The sequence below is a fragment of the Syngnathus leptorhynchus genome, chromosome 11, assembly GCF_054491065.1.
Source record: "Syngnathus leptorhynchus isolate UIUO chromosome 11, UIUO_Slep, whole genome shotgun sequence".
Lineage (NCBI taxonomy): Eukaryota > Metazoa > Chordata > Actinopteri > Syngnathiformes > Syngnathidae > Syngnathus > Syngnathus leptorhynchus.
In genome coordinates this window covers 9085631-9106973 of record NC_141205.1, presented here as the reverse complement: position 1 = coordinate 9106973, position 21343 = coordinate 9085631, and the positions used below count along the sequence as shown (strand labels likewise).

At 39.3% G+C, this 21343-nt stretch overlaps 2 protein-coding genes across 2 annotated transcripts; both read right to left on the bottom strand.

Annotated features, from left to right (window-relative positions):
• Positions 1-59: 59 nt before the first annotated feature.
• Positions 60-4526, bottom strand: LOC147049393 (serine protease 33-like). Its single transcript, XM_085923264.1, has 6 exons — positions 4381-4526; positions 3338-3358; positions 2273-2435; positions 1469-1737; positions 1129-1268; positions 60-833 (listed from the first exon to the last, which is right to left on the bottom strand). The coding sequence occupies exons 1-6, from the start codon at positions 4427-4429 to the stop codon at positions 540-542; spliced, it is 936 nt and encodes a 311-aa protein (XP_085779390.1). The 5' UTR covers positions 4430-4526; the 3' UTR covers positions 60-539.
• A 3469-nt stretch (positions 4527-7995) lies between these two features.
• Positions 7996-21124, bottom strand: LOC147049392 (sodium-coupled neutral amino acid transporter 3-like). The gene is made up of 17 exons (XM_085923309.1): positions 20891-21124; positions 16824-16973; positions 16611-16631; positions 16411-16492; positions 16224-16339; positions 15100-15173; positions 14843-14935; positions 14664-14745; positions 12617-12699; positions 12420-12478; positions 12086-12256; positions 11931-12010; positions 11736-11836; positions 11454-11578; positions 11216-11360; positions 10137-10240; positions 7996-10061 (listed from the first exon to the last, which is right to left on the bottom strand). The coding sequence occupies exons 2-17, from the start codon at positions 16925-16927 to the stop codon at positions 9957-9959; spliced, it is 1545 nt and encodes a 514-aa protein (XP_085779435.1). The 5' UTR covers positions 16928-16973; positions 20891-21124; the 3' UTR covers positions 7996-9956.
• Positions 21125-21343: the final 219 nt, after the last annotated feature.

Below are 21343 nucleotides of genomic sequence, written 5' to 3'. Positions count from 1 at the left end.
GCTTATCTCTGGAGAACCAAAACTGCCAAAATAAAAAACAAATGAGTCAAAAAGTCAAGTCAAGGAATACTAATATCTTACATTGCAGAATAATCATAAAAAAAGCTTTCATACATTCAAATGTCACACAGTGCAAGAGAACATTTTTTTTTAACAGAGCCTAGATTCCAGCAGTCATGAGAGCAATTCAATTCAAACAGACATGTAAATGTTGTAAATCAGCACAAAACCTTACATGAGGTGAAAGTGTGACAAAGAAAAGTATTGTCACACCAAGCTTTGTGACTCCAAACATTTTAAACCTTTTGGCATGAAAAATCAAGAAATTCAATTTAAAAAAACGAAGTACATAAGCATATTTTAGTCTTCATTGAAGATCAACTCACCAACAATAACAAAGAAAGCCTAAGCGATGAACAACTGGAAATGAATCCTTCATTAGACAATTAAATTCATTCAAATGAGATAGCGGTAGTTTCCTATCATGTAGCTTGGAGTCACCATATTCTAAATCGGTTCGAATCCCTACACAGTTTTCATCACATGAGCACCAGGGCGCTCAGGATTGCCGGGAGAAGGGTGAGCACTAAAGGAGCAGAGAGGAAGACCACCGTACCGCTGTTTGTGTCTGTGTTTGTACTCGGAACAAAGTCGATGAAGCCCGGGTCGTCGCCATTGATGCGCGACAGGATCCACGACCGATACTCGGACACTCGGGCGTAGACTCCCGGGATGTCGGGTAACGCGCATCCTCTTCCAAAGCTCACCACACCGAGTATGACATATGTAGAAGTATTACCGGTCTTGCTCACCAGCGGACCGCCTGAATCCCCCTGCGAACATATTTCAGTGTCATTCTCTCAGTATGAAAGAGTACGTCAGAGGTTTTTCCAAGGCCCCTTACAATAATCCGAAAGCTTATTAAACATATAACTTCAATATGCATGTGTAAAATACATGGCAATTGTCCATCCATCCATCCATCCATCCATCCATCCATCCATCCATCCATCCATCCATCCATCCATCCATCCATCCATCCATCCATCCATCCATCCATCCATAAGAAGACATCAACACAAGACATCAAGAAGGCCATGCTCAAATATTCAACACAAGCAAATTCACCTGGCACGAATCCCGCCCCCCTGCTTCGGTTCCAGCGCAGATCATGTTGCTGGTGATGAGCCCATATACATCATTGCAGTCACTGTTGGATACTATAGGAACCATCACCTCCTGTAGCTCCTGCGGCAGCGGAAGTGGAACTGACAAGACAAGAAAACAAATTGATTTTATTTGGAGAAATCTTGAACATGATCAATGTCTTCACATAGATTAAGATCATTCATTCCATTTATTGTCTCAGAGAATGATCGAATAGAGAATGCACTGCATTCAAGTTTGAATTTGCCAGAAATGTAATTTCAGCCCATGATACAAATGTTTTGAAATTAGATGTATTTACCGCCACTAGCGATAGTACCCCATCCGGTAACCCAGACTTGTGTTCCGGCTGGGACGGTGCTTCCCGTATCTGGCAGACACACTGGACGAATGTAGTCGGTGAAGCTGACGGGCGAGGCGAGCTGCAACACGGCGATGTCGTTGTCGTTGGTATTAGGGTTGTAGTCCTCATGAATAATGAACTGCGCCACTCCGCGCATTTGCTCGTTGGGATTGCTGCCGAACTGTGACTGCCGGCCCAGATAGATGGTCAGTCTATTGCTGGTCGTTCTGATGGCAAAAACACAACACAGACATCAATCGACAGAAAGACACTTTTTTTGTTTCGGTCAATTCAATTGCAAGTGACAATAAACAAATCTACCACAAATTGCAGTATAACTGCGTATGGTGGGAATTTTCTGGCTTTGGTATTTTGCAAAGACTTTTCCACATGTATTACTAAGATAATGATAATATAAAAAAATAATTATCGATTCACAAACAAACTAAACTAGGCTATTGCTCTGCCACAAAAATGATGAGACGATATTTTACACCAAAATAAGCAAAAAGGGGAAAGGGAAAAGTAACTTTTTTTTCGAAAACTGCGCACTAATTTTATCTGCCAAACTGACATTTGTCATGAGTTCAGTTCACCGCCACCACGCATACTTGAAAGAAAGAAAGAAAGAAAGTACTATGGCTCATACTTTAAAATGTGTTTTGACGTTAAATTGTATGTTTTTTTTTTAAATGTATTATATGGTCTCTGAATTGCAGAATTTCATTTAAACCTTCATTTTGTAAGGTGTCTCCTACTCACGATGTAAGGCAGTGAGCGGCGCTCAGCACCCATCGGTCGTTGATCAGTGACCCTCCGCAAATGTGTGAGTTGTCGTTGTGCAAGCTCGCTTGCCAGGGCCATGCTCCCTCGGGTGCCGCCTCACCACCCACGATCCTGGAGTTGATTTGCACTGTGCCACATACTATCTCACGCACACACACACGCACACATTTTGCGTTTTACATGAATATTCTCACAATGAACACAGTTATATTTTTATTACAATGACCGACTCTTGGCCTCTTTTTGATGACTGACTTGAGGGTACTCTAAAATCTTTGTTTTAAAATTGCAAAAACTGCTCCGACTTTAATGGCTCTGTTTTTTTTCATTTCACTCGCCAAGGTGTTCTTATGCACTGATGCCCAGTGATAAACTTTCAGACTTGAGTCACTCAATTAGAACCGGAGCTGCACATATGTGATTTTTCTGGTTCTTCTACTTCTGTCAATGAGGAGGCGTGATGCTAAAGGTAATTTAAGTTCCAGAGTTTAGGTGAGGTCAGTTGTCTCAAACTAAAACGAAACTCATGAGAGGACCTGATCTGTCAAGTTAAAACCAGCTTTTTCTGGTTGTCCACAGCCATTGTTAGTACCTTTATCTCATGAAACTTCTGTGAGCGGCGCACCCCAATTGAAAAAAGTGATATATAGACTTTACAATACGAAGAGTTTAAAGCAGAAATAGAAATTGTTTTGTTGAAAAAGTACTGAAGTACCATATGGACCAATTGTTTGCAAGCTGTGCGAATGTTTTGTCTTGTGATACACGACACTGAATTAAAAACGGTAGAAACTTTCAGACTTACAGAAATAGAAGCATTCAACTTAGCATCTCTGATTTCATGTGGACATGTAAACAGACATATTTGTGTATGGTACGCCTTCAACAAAACCACACCCATTGAAATATTTTCCTTATATATACAATTTTTTTTGTTGGCTTTGTCACAGAGGCCGCTGTTGTGAAATCCACTTTATAAATAAACTTGTACCATATTTAATTGTATTGCACAACATATAATAGATGAAAAATGTTGCTCACCATCCAGCTGCCCAGCGCCACCTATGGGACAAAAAAATGTAAATGATTTACGATGGAATGTAGGTGAGGTTTCACAATCACAAATATCAGCCATGAGTACAAAAGAAGAAAATAATCTATTGATGAAAAAACTAAGAGGAAGTGACTCTTTCATTACTTAATGATGCCCTATTGTATGACACGGAAATTTGGGGATGGGAATTATAAGCATGCTTACTCAAACATTTTTTTTTCCTATGGGCATATCGACACCCTGTTTTTCATGGAAAATGTACATTGAGGGTTTGTGATTTTTTGGGAAGAATTTGGGTCCTTTCCAAAATAAAAAAAAATGCATTTGAAGAGAGACCAACTATACTTGGATTTCTTTAATAATGAAATAATGGGAGATGATGAAGTATATTACTTAATATTACGATGTATGTTGGTTCAATAAACAACAGTCATGCACGTATATTGTCCATATTTAAAAGGACATTTTAGTCATAAATCTGGTTAGGAAACTTGCAGTCCGAGTAGCTCTGAAAAACTGTGGCCACCCTCCTGATAAAGTTACCCACCCTAATGTAAAGAATTACATTACAAAGTAACACGTAGGTTAATAATGATGAACATCAAGTAGAATGTCAACAGTGATTTACATAAGACTTTGTTAAAAAAAAGAAAATACGTGATACATGAATGGATGGATGGACAAATTATTACCTAAGGAATCATTAATATTGAGTAAAATCCTATTTTCCCCCCAATTATTACTAAAAGGTATCCTCAACTTTAAAATTTTCCCTTATCCAAATTAGCTTCTTATTTAATGTGTTATGATTCCACTTGTGTTGCTTCATTACTAATATTAAAATGTTTTTGAATTGATTTCAGTTTACTTGGTTGGGAGTAAATTCACAGCTTTGTGTCCCAACAAAGCTGTCATTCAACTCGGTTGTCATTCAAACTGACTTGGACATTGCTGTGACACTTGTCGTGAAATAACCACAACCACAACACACACTTTGTATATGAATACAAATAATGAGAGAGAAACTTACCAGGCACCAAGACAGCGAGGAGCAGGAAACTAAGCTGACAGTATTCCATGTTGTGAATGAAGTGGGAGTAGGAAGTAATAAAGTCAAGAATAGTTTGGGACGTAGGTATACCTCTGTCAGCAAGTACACGCCCATGAGGAAATAAATCATCTTTTTCATTACCTGTATGTGAAATCGGCAGGTGTATGTACACACCCCACATACCACTTAGTCGACCACAGTAAACAATTGAACCCGCCTATGGTTACATAATGGACGGAATATATGAATATATATAAAATACATGAAAGTTTACATACATACGTACTGAAAAGAGTTGGCACTAATATTTGGGTTATTTTGCATATTTGACCCCGCAAATTAACATAGGGAAAGAAAAATAAATAAACCAACAAACAACTTGTACAGTTGTACAAAAATATGAAAAATAGCTATAGGCAGTTGTTTGGGCCAGGCTTATAAAAGCTTAGAATTTTTTGTTAGGTATTTACATTTTTTATTATTTTTTTATTTTTTTATTTTAAAATAAGTTTGTTTGAATTAAATGTATCCCCCCAACTTTTTTAGGGACAAGTGAAAAAAGTTAGGGTACATATTCATGTCACTACATGGATTCATATAACAAATGTAATATTACATATATTTATAATTACCCATATTTTTTATTCTGGTCGTACGGTTAGATCAAAATAAGCACATTTTGCAGGGCCTTCATGTTGTATTCAGTACAGCTACCACCCCACACAGCGATACAACTGGAGAGGACGCTCTCAATGGTGCCATGGTAGAATGTGGTCACGATGGCAGGAGGAGCACTGGCTCACCTGAGTTTCCGCAGAAAGTACAGGCGGCTTTCTTCGCCAGCGGCGCAGTGTTGGTGGTCCAGGAGAGGTCCTCACTGATGTGCACCCCCAGGAATCTGGTGCTGCTCACTCTCTCCACCACAGCACCGTCGATGGTCAGCGGCAGGTGTTGGGGGTAACCCTTTCGGAAGTCTGAAGGGTGTGAACAGAATGTACTTTCAGTAAATTATCTTAAGATTTTAAAAGAATTTGCTGAAATGTATGAGTTGCTATTCCACTTGTTTTTTTAAAACCCAGTTTTAGGATTTTCATTAATATTTGTTGTCTTTGAAATAATTCGTTTGGACAACGGCTAGCTATACTTAAACAAAAATGCAGTCACACAAGTTTTAGAACAGAAAGATCGTAGACAATAACTGAGACTAGTACAAAAGAAGAGTTGAGTGGCAGCTACATCATGATATGCTGGATAAACAAAACGTTCGGACAAAAGCAGGTGGGAACACAAATGCAGTCAGACGTGTTTCCATGCGTCAGTCAATAGGGTTGTGGTTTCCTATTAATCGTTGAGCAACCTTTTTCTTTCATTTCATTTCAATTCTGTCAGCTGTCCAGAACGAGAAACTAAAAGTCATCAGGGTTAATCTGGGTCATCACTTTGATCACAGATAGGGGTAAACAACGGAATGGAGAAGGAAACTCAAAGAAAGCTCCAGCTCCCTGCAAATAAACGAGTAGATGGAAATTGGCGATACTCGTTCATCCCAATCTTTTCATATGAAAACTTGAATAAACACTCTTCCACTTTACAAATATAGTGAAGAAACATTTGGTTTACTTTTGATGATTAAAAGGATGATTTTGTGTGTTTGTCTTGTGCTTCATTTGCATTTGATTTGTACACATTGGTCATGATTAAAGGTCAAACACAAGTGCAGGGATACAGGCGAGGCAAGGGAAGATATACTCCAAAAATTTACTTATTAACAAAAGGGCAAAAAACAAAGATTGAAAATCAGTGACTCACATAACAGAAATCCTGTCATGTAACAGGGCCACCAGCGAGACCGCACGCGATCACACGAGGCATGCTTGGAAAACAAGAATTCAATGTACACAGACTGACGAGACAACGAGGCACGTGGATGGAGAGAGCTGATTGGTTCAAACGCAAAGGGAGCAGGATTGACGTGTGATGGAGACATTTTGAGCAGGTTTGTTCACTACACTATCAGCGACCCGAACATTGTACCGGTTGTTTATTTATACAATTTATTATCATTGAAGGACAAGTGTTACCTTGAGGGTGGAACATTTTTTGACCATTAGTCTTGGTTTCGCAACAACCTGGTACGTCAACTGGTGTGCAAAGACTTGACTTCCTTATAATCGAACTGAGGTGACTTATCCAACGATTTGTGTACAAAGAAAATGTGAACTTTACAACGTGACGTGGAGATTATTGTATGTTTTTTTACATATATCCTGTTCAAGGTCACGGGTAGCGAGAACCAATCCTACCTGACTACAATGGTTGACTACAGCCTTGACAAATAGTCAAACTCACATTGCCACTCTCACTGAATGAGAATGGGAGCTACTTGAACAATAATGACATAAAATTAGACATGCCTAAATTACAGGTGATTGTATTTTTCGAACTATCAATAGTAGTTCAACAATCAACAGTATGCTTGTTATGGGATATTTTGTTGTCATATTTTTTGCTGTGCAATGTCGTGTTTGGCGCAACTGTGTCACGGATCGGATGGAGCAAGGCGACCAAGTCCAGCTTAGACCAGGGTTTGTTGGACAAACTCAAAAGGCAAACTGACATAACTTTTCATTTTTATTCCAATGTTGACTTTAAATGTTCTGAACCTATGTCAATAGGCACATTGCGATACCTTGTTCATAAAATGCGCAACATAAACACACCTACCCTGCTTTGCCTTACCTTTCGGGCCATGTTGTAAAAACAGTTTGCTTAATGATATTTTAGCTGAGTCACGTAGCTCATTTGTTTCAGTTCCCTTGAAGTACTTAAAAATATTTTAGTTTCCTCTTCCTTGAGCTAATTAAAAACCTTTTAGTCACAGTTGTATATATATCAGTGTATGTGAGTTGGTCACGGGGAGAAACTTTTAAAGGAGGGCTTAACCCTAAACCTCTAAACAAAAAGATTTTGCTCATCAATTATTTGAAATATCATAGAAGGGGGGGAATTCCCTCCTATTCTGAACTAAGACAGGTAGAATAAGAACAGTTGCACAATTCAGAGGAACTCTGATCTAAATCTCAGTTACCACCTGTGACGTGAGAGCAAATGAAGGTGGGATTGGAGTTTGGATTAGTAGGGTGTGGCGAAATACCTTTAAAATAACAGGTCCTGAGAATTATTTTTTTCAAAAGGTTGTCCAACAGTGACTTCATTTTTGTCCAGGTTTTTCTTTTTTCTCTTAGAACACAACATCAATTTACACTAGTTCATTTGTAACAAGTTGTTGTTGTTGTTGGTTGTTTTTTTTATTATTATTACTAGTAGTTGGAGGTAAGTATGTACAAGTACTTTTGTTTTCAAGCGGGCTTGACAGACGGATTCACTGTTTCAAATAAAGAATGGGAAGCAGACAAACAGCAGCCTCTGATGGACAATCAACGTACTGTGCATTATAATACATAATTGCCATTGTTCTAAAATGTACTACCATGCTTGATTGCAATTATATTTTAGATTAGTGACAATAAAATGTTTGTCAATCTGAGTCAGATTCAATTTAGACTGCAAGACAGAAAAAAACAGCACAATAGATGATGGAATAAAACATTTATCATTATTTTATTGTCAAACTAAAACCTGCTATTTACACTTTAATGCAGTAGGCCTCACAAATAAAAAACATTTATATACATCATCAATGTAAAGCTAAGTCTCAATCCCCATTCATAAACTTTGTCATTTCCAGAGACGACTGTATTGTAACCTCAGCTACAATAATAATTGCATGTTTAGCATATTCTATTCACTGACCTTGCAGGATTTGTGTGTTCAAAGTTAAAGTTTTTTTTTCTTCTAACAGTAGGTAGTTTGTTGTTGTTTTGGCAAATATATTGTAAAGAAAGGACAATCATTTCCTTGAGTTGTTCACAATTTATCAGTGACAATACCTTAATAGCATGAATCCAAATGGCTAGAGCTTTAATAAGAGATCTATCCATAAATAAACTGTGGAATTAGCTTTTAAAAAAAAAAAATAGCTCTGAATTTGTTTGTTTTGTGCTTTTACACTTGAAAAACTATATTGTACATTAAATATTTCTATTGAAAAAAATAAAAATTTAACAATCAGCACAAAGAGTACATACAGTATATATGCATGCTGTGTGTGTTAAAAAAAATAAAAATTACCATAATAACACGATCCACAACCCGAAATCATTTAAGATTGAAATGGACAGGTGATCATAAACGTCATAGATATACGAAAAACGTAATGCCATTCTGCAAAGGATTTCACCTCAATAAACAAGTGACAACAGAATGTCGTCATCCTCACATGAGCTTGTTACCAAATTAACTTTCAAACTCATCAGTCGGCTGATATCCATGTTGCTCTGCTTTTAGGTAAGTGTCATTACATTTGGATTTCATTTCATCTTAAAACGTATCTAAATCCACATTATTAACACAAATCAAGACTAACTACAAAAGCAGACATGCTCTCACTTAACAGATGCTTTTGTCATTCACTCTTCTTTCCTTTTAAAAACCTCTCACTCATTTCACAATATGATCTCTACAATTAATTGAGTTTATTTTAGATTTGTGTCAACAACTCGCCCGACTTGTGTGTGGGCAGTATGGGATCGATTCCCACTCAGTGCGGCTGGTTGTTCGACCAGTTCAGGTCCGAGAGGTCTGATGTAAGTCGGGTTAGGTCAGAGGTCACCAAATCCGGTCCTGGGGGGTTATCAGGCTTTTATAGAGCTTGCTGATGAGCTGATCATTTGAATCAGGTGTGTCCTAGTAGGGCTGCACCTAAAACAGCCTGGATAGGAGCCCCCTAAGAACCCAAGTTGCTGACCCCTGGGTTAGGCTGTGTGACCTTTAGTAGGATATGCGGTGTTAAAAATGTGTGTGTGATTACACAGAATTACAAAATTACACAATGTGCCTGAGCAATTAATTCAACAGTATTTAAATATATGTAGACCTTTTGAATTTTAAAAAATAGCAGATATATAAATATACACTCCTGGTTGAATGTCATTTATCTCCTTGTGCATGCAAAAATAAATTATTATTTGATGACAATTTTGGTTTTTACAGTGCCAGCTGCTGTTGCTCGTGCGTAAAGTGGTTGGATTAGCTCAAAATCTTTAAATTAAAGAGCACTATTATGCTCTTGTACATTCAGTGGCTACAATCAAATGAAGTCTGTAGCTATGCATTTGATTTCAAAAGATAATAAAGCTAAAAGAGTTGATCAAACGTGTTCATTATAAAGTTTGTAATCAACTGTTTGTAGATATTTTGGTTACCTTGTTTAGTAAGAAAAGCATAAAAACCTCTAAGTGGTGACGCAGTGCAATTTTTCCCCCATAGCGTCGTAAAATTATCTGTTATGCCTGAGCTTTATCGAAGGTACCTAATCAGGTGGCCAGTGAGTGTCCGTATATAACATTGCGGTAAAATGTCACTTCATCTAGCAATAAAAGTGTAGTATTTTGCTTGGCACTTTTTGATGTGCATGCTCTTAATTGTCATGGTTCCTAGTGGCCCCCGCCGCCATTGCTGCTCCCCGTCGTCCAGTCAATGATGATGAAACTCAGACTCATTATCATGAAGGAGACACCCAAGGCGGCAAAGCAGGTAGCCTATAAAAAGAAGAATTTGGGGATGGAATCGATGCATAGCGGAGACAAGAATAGAACTGGTCTAAAGATTCTCACCAGGATCTTGGGGCGAGAGCTCAAGGGTTCGCTTTCTTTGGGAACAATGCGGATGTAGAAGACAGCGGGGAAGATGAAAATAAGGCAAGGAGCAGATGTAGCACCTGGAATCATGGAGGAGAAAAAATATGCTTCGGTCAGTGGCAGTCTTTTTTTTTTTTAACTTTGCCGTCAATCGACTATCGGACGAACTTTCCATGTATTTGACAGAATGCCTACGTCTAATAGTTGTGTTATCATGACCAGAAATGCAAATTAACATGATGCAAATTAACATTAAATGGTTAGCAGATCACTGAAAATGTAAATATAAGTTACCAAAAACAAATCAGTACAATGCGACTGAAGAAAGTGAGACAAATAGAAAAAAATAACCAATATGCGAGTTGGATAAGTGTGCACACCCTAAAAGTAATACTCACTCATCTTTTGCTTTAATAACCACATGCAAGTGTTTTTTTGTAGAGGATTCTTTCAGTTTGGTACATTTTTTGTCCACTCTTTTTGCAAAAAGTGTTGCAGGGACATCAGTAGTGCTCTTCGACAAAAGTGCCTCCTCCATGATCTTTTACGACACGTAGATAGGTCTCAGTGTGCTAAAAGTCGTCTTTCTCTATCAGTCCCGTTGTGAGCCAGGTTCTCCCCTGATGGACAGGCATTCTATGTTTGTACCCTCACATGTTTGTCAGGATATCGGCTGCTTTGAAAACGTCCTTGGGTAGCAAGTAAACAGAAACGCTTTCAACTTTCAACTCAGGCCAAAGAAAGAAGATGACCTCAGTTCTGTGAAATGAGCGGCACAGTAATATTGACTCTATTTGGCTGTACACCCCCCCCCCCCCCCCCACCGCCTTTTTTCTGTCAACATACAATAGTCACGTTTTTTAGAATTCCAGGCAGGGGTATGGAACAGGTTGAAGTATGTCAAACATTGTGGATTTAGACTGTAAACACAGACACAATAAGTCAAATAATAATTCAGCCTGTAAACACAGACACGATAAGTAAATCATAACCCTATTTGTTTAATTAAAATGAGTTGATTTTTATGAAAAGAAAACAGTACAATATGTACTAACCGATGATTCCGAAGATGCCCAGAATGTTGGGAGCGAAAATGACCAGTATATTGATAAACATGAGCAGAACCAGAGCGATGGCGATGTGACGCAGCCAGCTGAAAGCCTTGGTAGGGAACAACATCTGCTGGATGGCTCTGCGCACCTGCACTCACACACACGTACGCAGGCAAAATGAGATTAACCACATCACTGTGCTCCATTGTGCTCTCCAAGCATAAGAAATAGGGAAACTTACGGGAAAGAGCACAATGGGGACTGTGAGTGTGACGGCGGTGAGGACAGCCACACGCACACACAGGATTAACGTGTCGTAAGGATCTATGCGGCTGTAAGTGTGAAGTAATTCTGGCTCCACATTTCCTGCACGAAAAAAAATCAGAGTTAATAAAAAAAAAGGAAAACTAAATGAAGTCCTTTGCATATTCTAAAAGCAGTATCTTATTCAGTAAGTTTTGGTAATAACTACAAAACAATCAATACGTTGATACAGAATTTGGATTCAAATACGAGCGTTCACCGTAGAAGGTTAGGTAGCCAAAGAGAGCTGCCAGAAAGTACATGGTGTACATGACAAAGATGGAGATGTTGGACACCTTCTGCATCTTCTCTTTAGTAGGGCTGCAATTAAAAAAAAAAAAAAAAAAAAAGATTATCGTGTCATATATTTTGAGCTTGATTCATCCTTTTAGCATTTTAGGGACAAGCAACTCACTCGCGGAGCTCGGTGTAAATGGGGAGGACCTCCGGGTGGCAAACAAAGGCAAAAGCCAAGATGGGGATGGTGTAGGCTGTCTGTGGAGAAGCATATGATACATTACACCAAAACAAAGTGAAAAAAATACTACACGGGGATCCAAAACGGCTCACCTGTGAGTTAATGGTGAACATGCGCGGCCCGCAAAGGGCGTCGTCCTCTTTGTGAGTCAAGAGGTGATCGCTAACGTGGTTCGACACGTTCAGGCTGTGATGGGCTGCGGTGTTGTTGAGAGAGTTGAACTCCTGGAAGGGGCATGGGATTTGGAACTTCTTGTAGATGACCTGACGGGGAAATAAAATGAGACGCTATTTGCCTTTCTGTGACTCTTTCAGTCTCTTTGTATCTCTATGGCAACCATCAGATGACACCATGTGACTTAAATTAGAAAAAAAAAATTGTTTAATTTGCATCCTTTTTCTATTGTTTTCCACACGGTCGACATACCGCAGTGAGGAAGAACACCATGCAGCTGAGAGAAAATCCGCTGGTATAACCAAGGTAACCTGATAAAAAAACAAAAGGGGTGGAGCTTATTCAATAATACACAATTGCTATATTTTCTTCAGTTTGATACTGTGACAGCATATTTGAACTTTGAGTCAAAGAGTATGTGGAAAGGGGGGGATCAAATGTCTGCTCACCCAGCTGCTTCATCAGAGCCAGGGGCAGGATGACACTGGCGGAGACCATGACGACCAGGTAGTTGCCATTCAAGTACCAAAGACTGTTAAGGACAGCATAAAGTGCATGATCTCACTGTTTAAAATATATTGTCAACCATAATATGGTTTAATATGCAAATATTCATTTCTTTGATTCTCCAACAGTAAAATGACTTGTTTGATTTTTGCTCATGTAGTCACACTAAAAATAGAATCCTTTACAGTTGAGGATTTATACTATGAGAACACTGGCAACTGTCCAGAAGGAAGGACGGGCTTAAGGCAACACACGCTAAACAAGACGCAAAGCCTGTAAAACATGCACGGCTGTACTTGCATAGCCAATGTTAGCATTGCATCGTTTTCAATCCCGTTGCTGACTCAGCATCTGCTAAATGTGGACTCCCACACACACCATTCAACAAGCTCTCCATTGATGACATTAATAAAACATAATCCCTGTAGGATATTCAGTATATACAGTGAATACATGGAGCAAATTCCAAATGCTGGTTGACATTCAAGTTGTTCTCATTTCAACTATGTATGAGAAACATGTACCCGTAGCTGCAGACTCTATCAACTTTTTATTTTTGACTGAACTTCAGATGATACAACTTTTTGGGGTCTTTGATTTTGGAGGTAAACTGCCCAGAGTGGTTTTTTTTTTTCTTTTTTTTAAATGGCTGACTTACATTATTGTTGAATGGACCGCCAGTATTTATTCACTGTTTTGACATCGCTCCATAACAGTTTACAGTCAACAGACAAAGTCATCGTTTCTCAATGCGTGCGGCCAACGAGGTGCTAAATGGCGCGCGGGGGATTTCTCACTGAGCATGCCAAAGAAAACAAATCTCTCATGGGGGCAAAGATGCAAACATTCATCGTTGGCATCTATGTGGCAAAATAGCACTACATTATGCAGGTGATGTCATCTTTTCACAACCTCCCAACAGGTTATTGTAGTTCAGATTTCACATCAAACCTTAGCCAAGTTCAATTCCTATACACCTGTAAATACTTTTGGGGTTTTTTTTTTCTCAGTTTCAACATTTTTTTCAAAACAAAAAAGAAATGGAACCAGTTTTTAGGTTGGCATAATCACACTTGCCAGGTATAAATAACGGCCACATATTTGAAAACATAAATGCCCATCTTTTTGTATTTTGTAGCTCCCAATGGACAGGAACCTCTGTTGAGTGTTGTTACACTTCACTTTTTAAAAATACACTTATGTAACCAACTGAAATGTGACACTTTGTTCACTTCAGGGTCAGAAGAGTCAAGTGCCATTTCCAAGTTTACATGCATGACTTCAATTTCTCCTTGTGTGGCAATGTGGCTTTATTTTTAGTGTTTGCATTTTGTACTACTATATATCTTCTATCATAGTATTTTAATGACTTTTTAAGTGGGAGGTGGCATTTTGTTCATCAGCCGCAAGTCATCGCCATCTATTTTAAGAAGCTGGAGCTGTAAATAAAAAAACATGACTCCCTCCCTCCCTCTCATTCCCTGCTCGATTCCATGGATTGGAACGGAAGGAGGCACGCCGGGCAGGCGTGAACCTTTGATGGCGCCTCGGACTCAGAATGAAGACCTCGTGTCCCCATCTGCTGCCGTCACTTGTTTATGTGTGAAAAGTTATTCAACTCACCAATACAATTTGACCGATAGTGAACCCTACACTGAACAAAAAGTACAATCATAAATTGGAGTCTGTTCAACTTTGGCCTTTAGTGTTTTTTTTCTAGGCGTATTTGCCAGGTGTCCCAATTTTTATATTTTTTTTTTACAATGGAAGAGGTGGTAGGGACCCAGAGAAGTGCTGTGCGGTCTCTTGTAAAACATATTTGGCATGACTGAAAGTTGACATTGTGTCCCCACCAAATCAGCCAACAGCTATCAAGACAAGCCCCTTTGTGGCTCGTTCAATTACAAGCATCCGTTTTCGTCACACCCTTCAAATGCCAGCTCGATCGGACAAGCTGCGAAGTCACGAGTGTGGGTGCTAGCCACTCACTCTGCGCTCGGGTCGGCCTTCAAGAATGCTTGGATGACCAGAGGTAACTCGGATTTCACAATGTACAGGTAGCTGGACATGGCTGCGACAGAGAGGAAATATTAAATCATTAGTAGGTCTGAAACATACATGCCTGAAAAAAAGTGCGACTCTCAGTTTGATATGATTCAATCACTCACCTCCAATGTTCTGCAATGTGATTGCAATTCCGGCCGCCATTTTTCCAGGAGTGCCAAAGGCCCTGAAACCAAGCTGTTCGTAAGCCCGAATTCCTGAAACCACAAAATTGTTATCTAGGAGACATCGCATAGAATTGGCGGGCAATTTCTCAAGTTTATAGAAAACACCACATGCACTATTCAAGCTTTTGACAGGTATGCAACAAAATGATCATTTGATTATTTAATGATACTTAATGACTATAAGACATTCTTACCCACAATGCCGGAGGATTTGAGCAGCAGATGAATGGAATAAGATGACAAGGCAGCCACTGCGGTCAGAAGAAACCTGCAACATGATTCGATTTTTACATTTTCTGTCCTTGTCATTTCCAATTATTCGTAGGCTGATTGGATTAGCGGACTCACATTCTGAGGTTGAATGTCTTCTGTTAGCAGATCTTTCCATTTTGTGTTTGAGAAATATTGCTGGTACCAGTTTTCGACTTTCTTAACTTGCTGTTAATTTGCTATTCGTCTGGTCTAAACCTGAGCCAAAGACATTAAGCCATTGTCCCAGAAATAAACCAACCTATATGTATCCTCTCTTACAGACTCCAGAAAGGCCACAGCCTAAAATAATCCAACATGGCGCTCTGATGTGGGATCTGGATTTGCTCATTTATGTCCTCTTACGACGTGCAGACTGCAGCTGTCAGACACGGCCTTGGTAATTTAGTCTGCCTGCCTGTTTGTTTGAATGCAGGGTGCACAAGTGGCACAATTGGGATAGATAAAGACTCGAATGTCGGTCTTAACTGACTGAGCTACCTTCATGTACTGCAACTAAAGACCTTGACACTGCAAGCTTTCCCAACCTCACTTTTGGATGTATCATAATCAACCTGTCTTAACTGCCTCAATGTTTGGCTTCCATTCCACGCCTCACCTCACAAAAGGATCAAACTGAATTTTTGGTTGATTTCTCATATTGAAATTTCATTAGACTCTGCAGGTGTTCCTAATAAAATGTGGGTCATGTGTAGCAATTGTCCATTGATGAACACAGTCACGAAATTTTTAAATGCTGGAGCTTTCTCAAGGCTCATGTCAACGTTTACAAAGCCTTCACCCACTCAGAAATACTGAGTGGATTTAAGGGCTTGGGAAAGGGGATTGATGTGGGTGCACCAAATAGAAATGTCAAACAGTGGGTTCTCTTGTTTATTATGAGAAAAGTCATTTTCATCAATATCTGCTGCTACTTTCTCACCGTTAAAACTAATTATCAGTCAATTTTTTTTTTTTTTGTCAAGCTGCAATCCTCACACTTTCAACGCCGCCTCCACCGCTCTAGTTGATGCTAAATAAGGCACTGAGTATCATTGGTGTTACTCACAAGAAGAGGAGGATGCCAGTGTTAGCCATGGCATAAGCCAGTCCCAGAATTCCACTTCCCATTATGGCATTACCCAGGTTGAAGACAGACATACCAAACGAGGTTTTCCCTTCAAACTGATACAACAAACACAAATATATCATAACAAATAAAATAAAAAATGACATGGTGAATTGTGTTTTCTCACGTCTGTGAATCGGACTGGTTTCTTTCCATCTGCACTGGGCAGAAATTCCTCATTCTCCAATGCTCCTTCAGGATCATCAAATCTAATGTGAGACATGCAGGCAATTAGCACAAGTGAAAGTTAAACACTTTGCTAGTAACGTTCAAACCATATGATCGGTTAAAGTCAGTAAATGAAGTTGAAATTCAGTTTAAACCTACCTGACTGTTTGAGTGCCATTTCTGTCAGGATCCACCCATTGAGGCAATAAAATAAACATGCAATAAAAAAAAAAAAAAAAAAGCAAACAGGCAATTTAGTCAACACTCAGTCAACCTGTTACAAAGCTCTTGCACAAATACACAATGACAAATTGATGGTGCAAATACACGACACTGCCCTGGACATGCTTGCAGAGTACCGGAAACACTCACTGATCATCCTCAAGTAACGTCTTCATCGGCACGTCCACGTCATCTCCGAGGTTGTGGCTTTTCCCGTTGGATAGGATGTTCATCTCGGACTGAGCTTGCTCCATCGTGAAAGGTGTCGCCAACGCTTTTTGGATCGTTCTTTGTCAGTTTCTAATGGAGAAGGAAAACAGCAAGATGGACAATTTGCGGTGCAATAATATACCGTATTTTCCGGACTATAAGGCGCACCGGACTATAAGGCGCACCTTCAATGAATGGCCCATTTTAAAACTTTGTCCTTATATACGGCGCACCAGACTATAAGGTGCACCATAAAGGCATCATGTCAGATTTTTAATCCAAATCAAATCATTTTCCATTTTATCTTTTTTATTTCAACTTCTGACACTACAAATTACTTTATAATCACAAAATAATGATCCATATTCTTTTTGATTCAAGATTCATAGTCTTCAGCGGGCCACTTATGATTGATTTTATGACACAATGCAGTGTCGGCTTTTGAGAAAATTTTAGGTTTTTAGGTGCGCCTTATAGTCCGGAAAATACGGTAAATATAAAAACAAAATATCACAAGGAATCTTTTATTTTGAAGTTGAAGGCAAAACGGTTGCTGTTATTAGGTTTCCCTCTGTTGCATGGCTTTCTTGCCCTCACCCAATTCCTCTGTTGACACAATGACTTCCAACAAAACCAACTCCAATTCATTCACCAACACCTCACAAGTTTGATCTAAGGATGCCGTCAGTTGGATAACACAAATGTGCCCTCGTTACATAAAATCGCAAGCAAACAAATCACACCGTCTCGGTCAAGGCCTGTTTGACTTTTTGCGTGTTTGCTTTTGTGTTTTGCGTACTGCGTATCACAAGGTAGCCGATTCGGAGAGGTTTCACACGCTGGTTGTTACAGATAATAACGTAATGCTGTTTAACAACAAAAACACTCAAATTACCGGCAACACAGCTTGTATAAGTCATGCCAAAAAAAGAAAACATCACAGTCCATTAAAACATAGTGCTCACTTTTCCATAAAACTCAAAGGGACACGGAATATACAAATTTCCCAGCATGGGTTGAGTCTAATTACGGATAAGTGCAACATGAAGATAAGAAATCAAATATAATCCTGAGTGGTAACCTTGTGATGTTTTAGGAGTGATTTGCCCTCCCCAACCTGCTCGAACTGCACATAAATATTGAATATATAAATATTCACAGTGGAAAATCCCTCAACCTCAAGTTAGGCAGAGCCAATGCCGTGTAATTCTTACGTAAAAACGTAGCAATAGCCAATTTGAAAGAAGCCAGTGGCTGGAGTATGCTTCAGGCACGCTAACAACCAACTAAATAAAAATAAAACATTTCAACATAACTTGTTTGACTTTATGCTTTTTTTTTTTTCAACATTTGCAGTTAATTGTTCTAATCTATCAAATAACTATTGTGAAAAGCAAATCAGTTGTCGTGAAAAGTTCTACTCCGACTTGCTGTGAATTTTCCAGTGTTTGAACAGGTGAGCGGAAAATGAACAAGCAAATGCATAGAAAGTGGGACTGTCAACATTTTCCGTTGTGTCACTTGGGCAAGTGTTTAGGGGAGGAGGCCCATGTGGTCGTGCTCGATTAGGAACAGGCACGAGGTTGAGTCCAGAGCGCTTGGCAGCGTCAGCTCATCCTCGGCCACGTGCCTTCTGAGTTCCACTGGGACACATGCTCTTATGTGAAGGCAGGCACTACTTGACGCACATACCCTGTTCTGTGCTCAGAAGCTCACTTTAAGAAGACTTTGTTAGATACAACTGTAATCTTGACAATTTAGCAATTTAGTCATTTATGTAACGATGACCCATCAACAACTATCATTAAGAAAAGCGACCAGTAAGTCTAATTTTGGCCAAAAAAAAAAAAACAGACGACATGAAGATTTAACATTATTTTAAATATAACTAGAAAAGAATCAGGTGGAAGGCAAACGGAAAAATTATTGCGACGAACGTTGTTGCCAGGTATGGTATCCATTTTTATGTTGCAAAAGCAATTATTTAGTGATAGCTTGAAAACTTTTGAGTCGAGGAATAGTAATAGCAAAACAGTATTTTTAACTAATGTATAAATAAATAAAAAAATGGCAAAACCACAAAGAACAAATTGTACATATCCACTTGAGTATTTTTCCAAATTAAAAAAAATCCATAACAAGCAAATATTTTACCATCCAAAGTTCATTGCCAGTAGGCTCGTCCCAAAAGCGTCATGCCTGTTTACACAATATTGTACATTTCCAGCATTGAGACAGAATGAGAAATGTGTGGTTGACCTCCAGAGTAAGTCTGCACTTCACAGCTGATCAAATTCATAAAATGCTCAGTTTAGCTACTACTGTCAAAAAATAGGGAAAAACGTTTTGGAACACCAAGTCATGACACCTACTGGAAAAAAAAACAACAACAACTCAAAGCTAAAAGCAGCTTCCACTCTTCTGAGACAAAATTTTGGCATGTCTATTCAAATGTTTCAATAGTAAGTCTAAAATCTGGGCCTGTTTAATTGAAATGTACAAAACACCGATGTGCTCATAGGAAGCCATGACTTGTTTTTTTTATATGAATGGACAGCTGCTGGCATCTAATAGAAGAACATTCGATTGTTCTGCCTGTCGCTGGCATGGATGAGAAGAGAAACATTCATCACAATAATGTTCTGACCAATGATGTAAAATTGGATTTCCGCTGTACCCCTGATGATCCCTACCACACAGATGGCTGCCTCCCGCAAATAGAAAACACCTGACCAACCAAGTCGAGATTGTTGACCGCAGCCGGGTTTATCTGACTGCAATGAACCCAGCAGGTAAAATCCATTCAGCATGTTGATGATGTTAGGATTGAGGGCTAAAGTAAAGAACAATACTCTCTCTACACCCCAAAATAGGGCCAGACAACTTTTGAGGTTTTTTTTTTTTTTTTTGGGTGTATAGTTAGATGCCGATTATGATATTTGGTTTGGTAAATTCTGATAACTGATTGATGAAATAATTAAAAACATAGAATAAGAATGAAATAACTTATTTTTAAATTCCTATGTGGATGTGTACCTCAAATCTGGTCATGATTTCATCAGACTTCTTTGACAAACTGGAAATGGATTCAAGGCACATCTGCATGAATGCACAGTTCATGCACATAAACTACTGATTTGTTTTTTTTTTATACAGGTCTTAGATTTGATGTCATTATTTTGCAGTGATATGCATGGTAGCATACACAGACCAGGGGTCGCCACTAAGATGGAATAACTATTGCTGACTTTGGGTGAGAATCGCGGCACACCATGGATTGATCACCAACCGATTGCAGGATGTGGTGACAAATGACTAGTCACAATCACATTCACACGCACGCTCAATTTGGAGGGCTTTTTTTTTTTTTAACTTATCATGCATGTTTTTAGAACATGCAAACACAACAAGCCGGGACCAGAGTCGAACCCTGGGCCCTGAACTGCGAGGCGGACGTGCTAACCAATGCACCACCATGCCGCCGCCTATTGATGACTTACTACATTAGATTAACATTTTAAATAACATTAACCAGATTTTGTTGGCTTTGTTGACCTGTTGCGGCTGATCCTTTAACAAAATTAGATTGCGTTGATGCCGCCGGACTAAACATTGGAATACAAAAAGATGAAAGAAAATAATTCCTCCATATATATTTCTGAAGCCATGCGAAACAAAAGATAGAGCACAATCTGTCAGTGAGCCACATGGTCGTGACATGTGGACTTGGCGCACACGCGGTAGAGATCCCAAAAACACGCGGTTGGTTTCGTTTTCATATTTAGGTATCATTATGATGATGTTTAAGAATCCTCTCTAAAGAAGAAGAAAAAACAACACCAATCTCAAGTTATTCCGATAAGTGGTCCTCAAATGGCCAGCCTCCTGAACCTTTATTTATCTCCTCGTCCCTTCAACCGGATCTGTCCAGTAAGATGCACGCACGGACAATAAAAACACAATGAAACGTACTTTAAAAATGAAAAAACTGAAAATATATGTCTTACCAAAAAGGTTAAAGTGGAGAAAGTGCCAGGTTAAATTCCTCAGGCGCGTGACGGAGAGAAAGTCGTTTTCCTCCTTGGTTTATATATATATATTAAAACCTATTGGTAGTTTTACGCACAATTGAAGGGTCGCTCGCCTTGGAGGAAGCGAGCAGTGCTTGTGGAGTAATGGAATAGGCATTGTCCAGCACATTGCAGTCCAAACTGTGGGGGGTGGAGAAGATCCGCCTCCTCTGGTCGTTCTCTCCAATTCCCCCCCCCCCAACTGCCACCCACCCACTCACCAACGCTTCCTACACGTACACTGCAAGCTACTCGAGCAGCTCAAGTGGTAAACCATTTACGCGCGGAGAGGCCAGTGCGTAAATCACAACGCTCGTGTTTCTGACCAGCGTCACGGTAAAAAAAAAAAAAAAACGCGATTCCAAGAAAACATGTTGATCGTCACCGCGG

Excerpts from the sequence above, each read along its gene's own strand:
- LOC147049393 (XM_085923264.1), bottom strand. The coding sequence starts at position 4,429 with ATGGAATACTGTCAGCTTAGTTTCCTGCTCCTCGCTGTCTTGGTGCCT. Across the intron at positions 3,359-4,380 it reads CCTCGCTGTCTTGGTGCCTG|GTGGCGCTGGGCAGCTGGAT; the intron begins GTAAGTTTCTCT and ends TTTGTCCCATAG. Across the intron at positions 2,436-3,337 it reads TGGCGCTGGGCAGCTGGATG|TATGTGGCACAGTGCAAATC; the intron begins GTGAGCAACATT and ends TGCGTGAGATAG.
- LOC147049392 (XM_085923309.1), bottom strand. The coding sequence starts at position 16,927 with ATGGAGCAAGCTCAGTCCGAGATGAACATCCTATCCAACGGGAAAAGC. Across the intron at positions 14,746-14,842 it reads CACATTGCAGAACATTGGAG|CCATGTCCAGCTACCTGTAC; the intron begins GTGAGTGATTGA and ends TCTCTGTCGCAG. Across the intron at positions 12,011-12,085 it reads TGTTCACCATTAACTCACAG|ACAGCCTACACCATCCCCAT; the intron begins GTGAGCCGTTTT and ends GCTTCTCCACAG.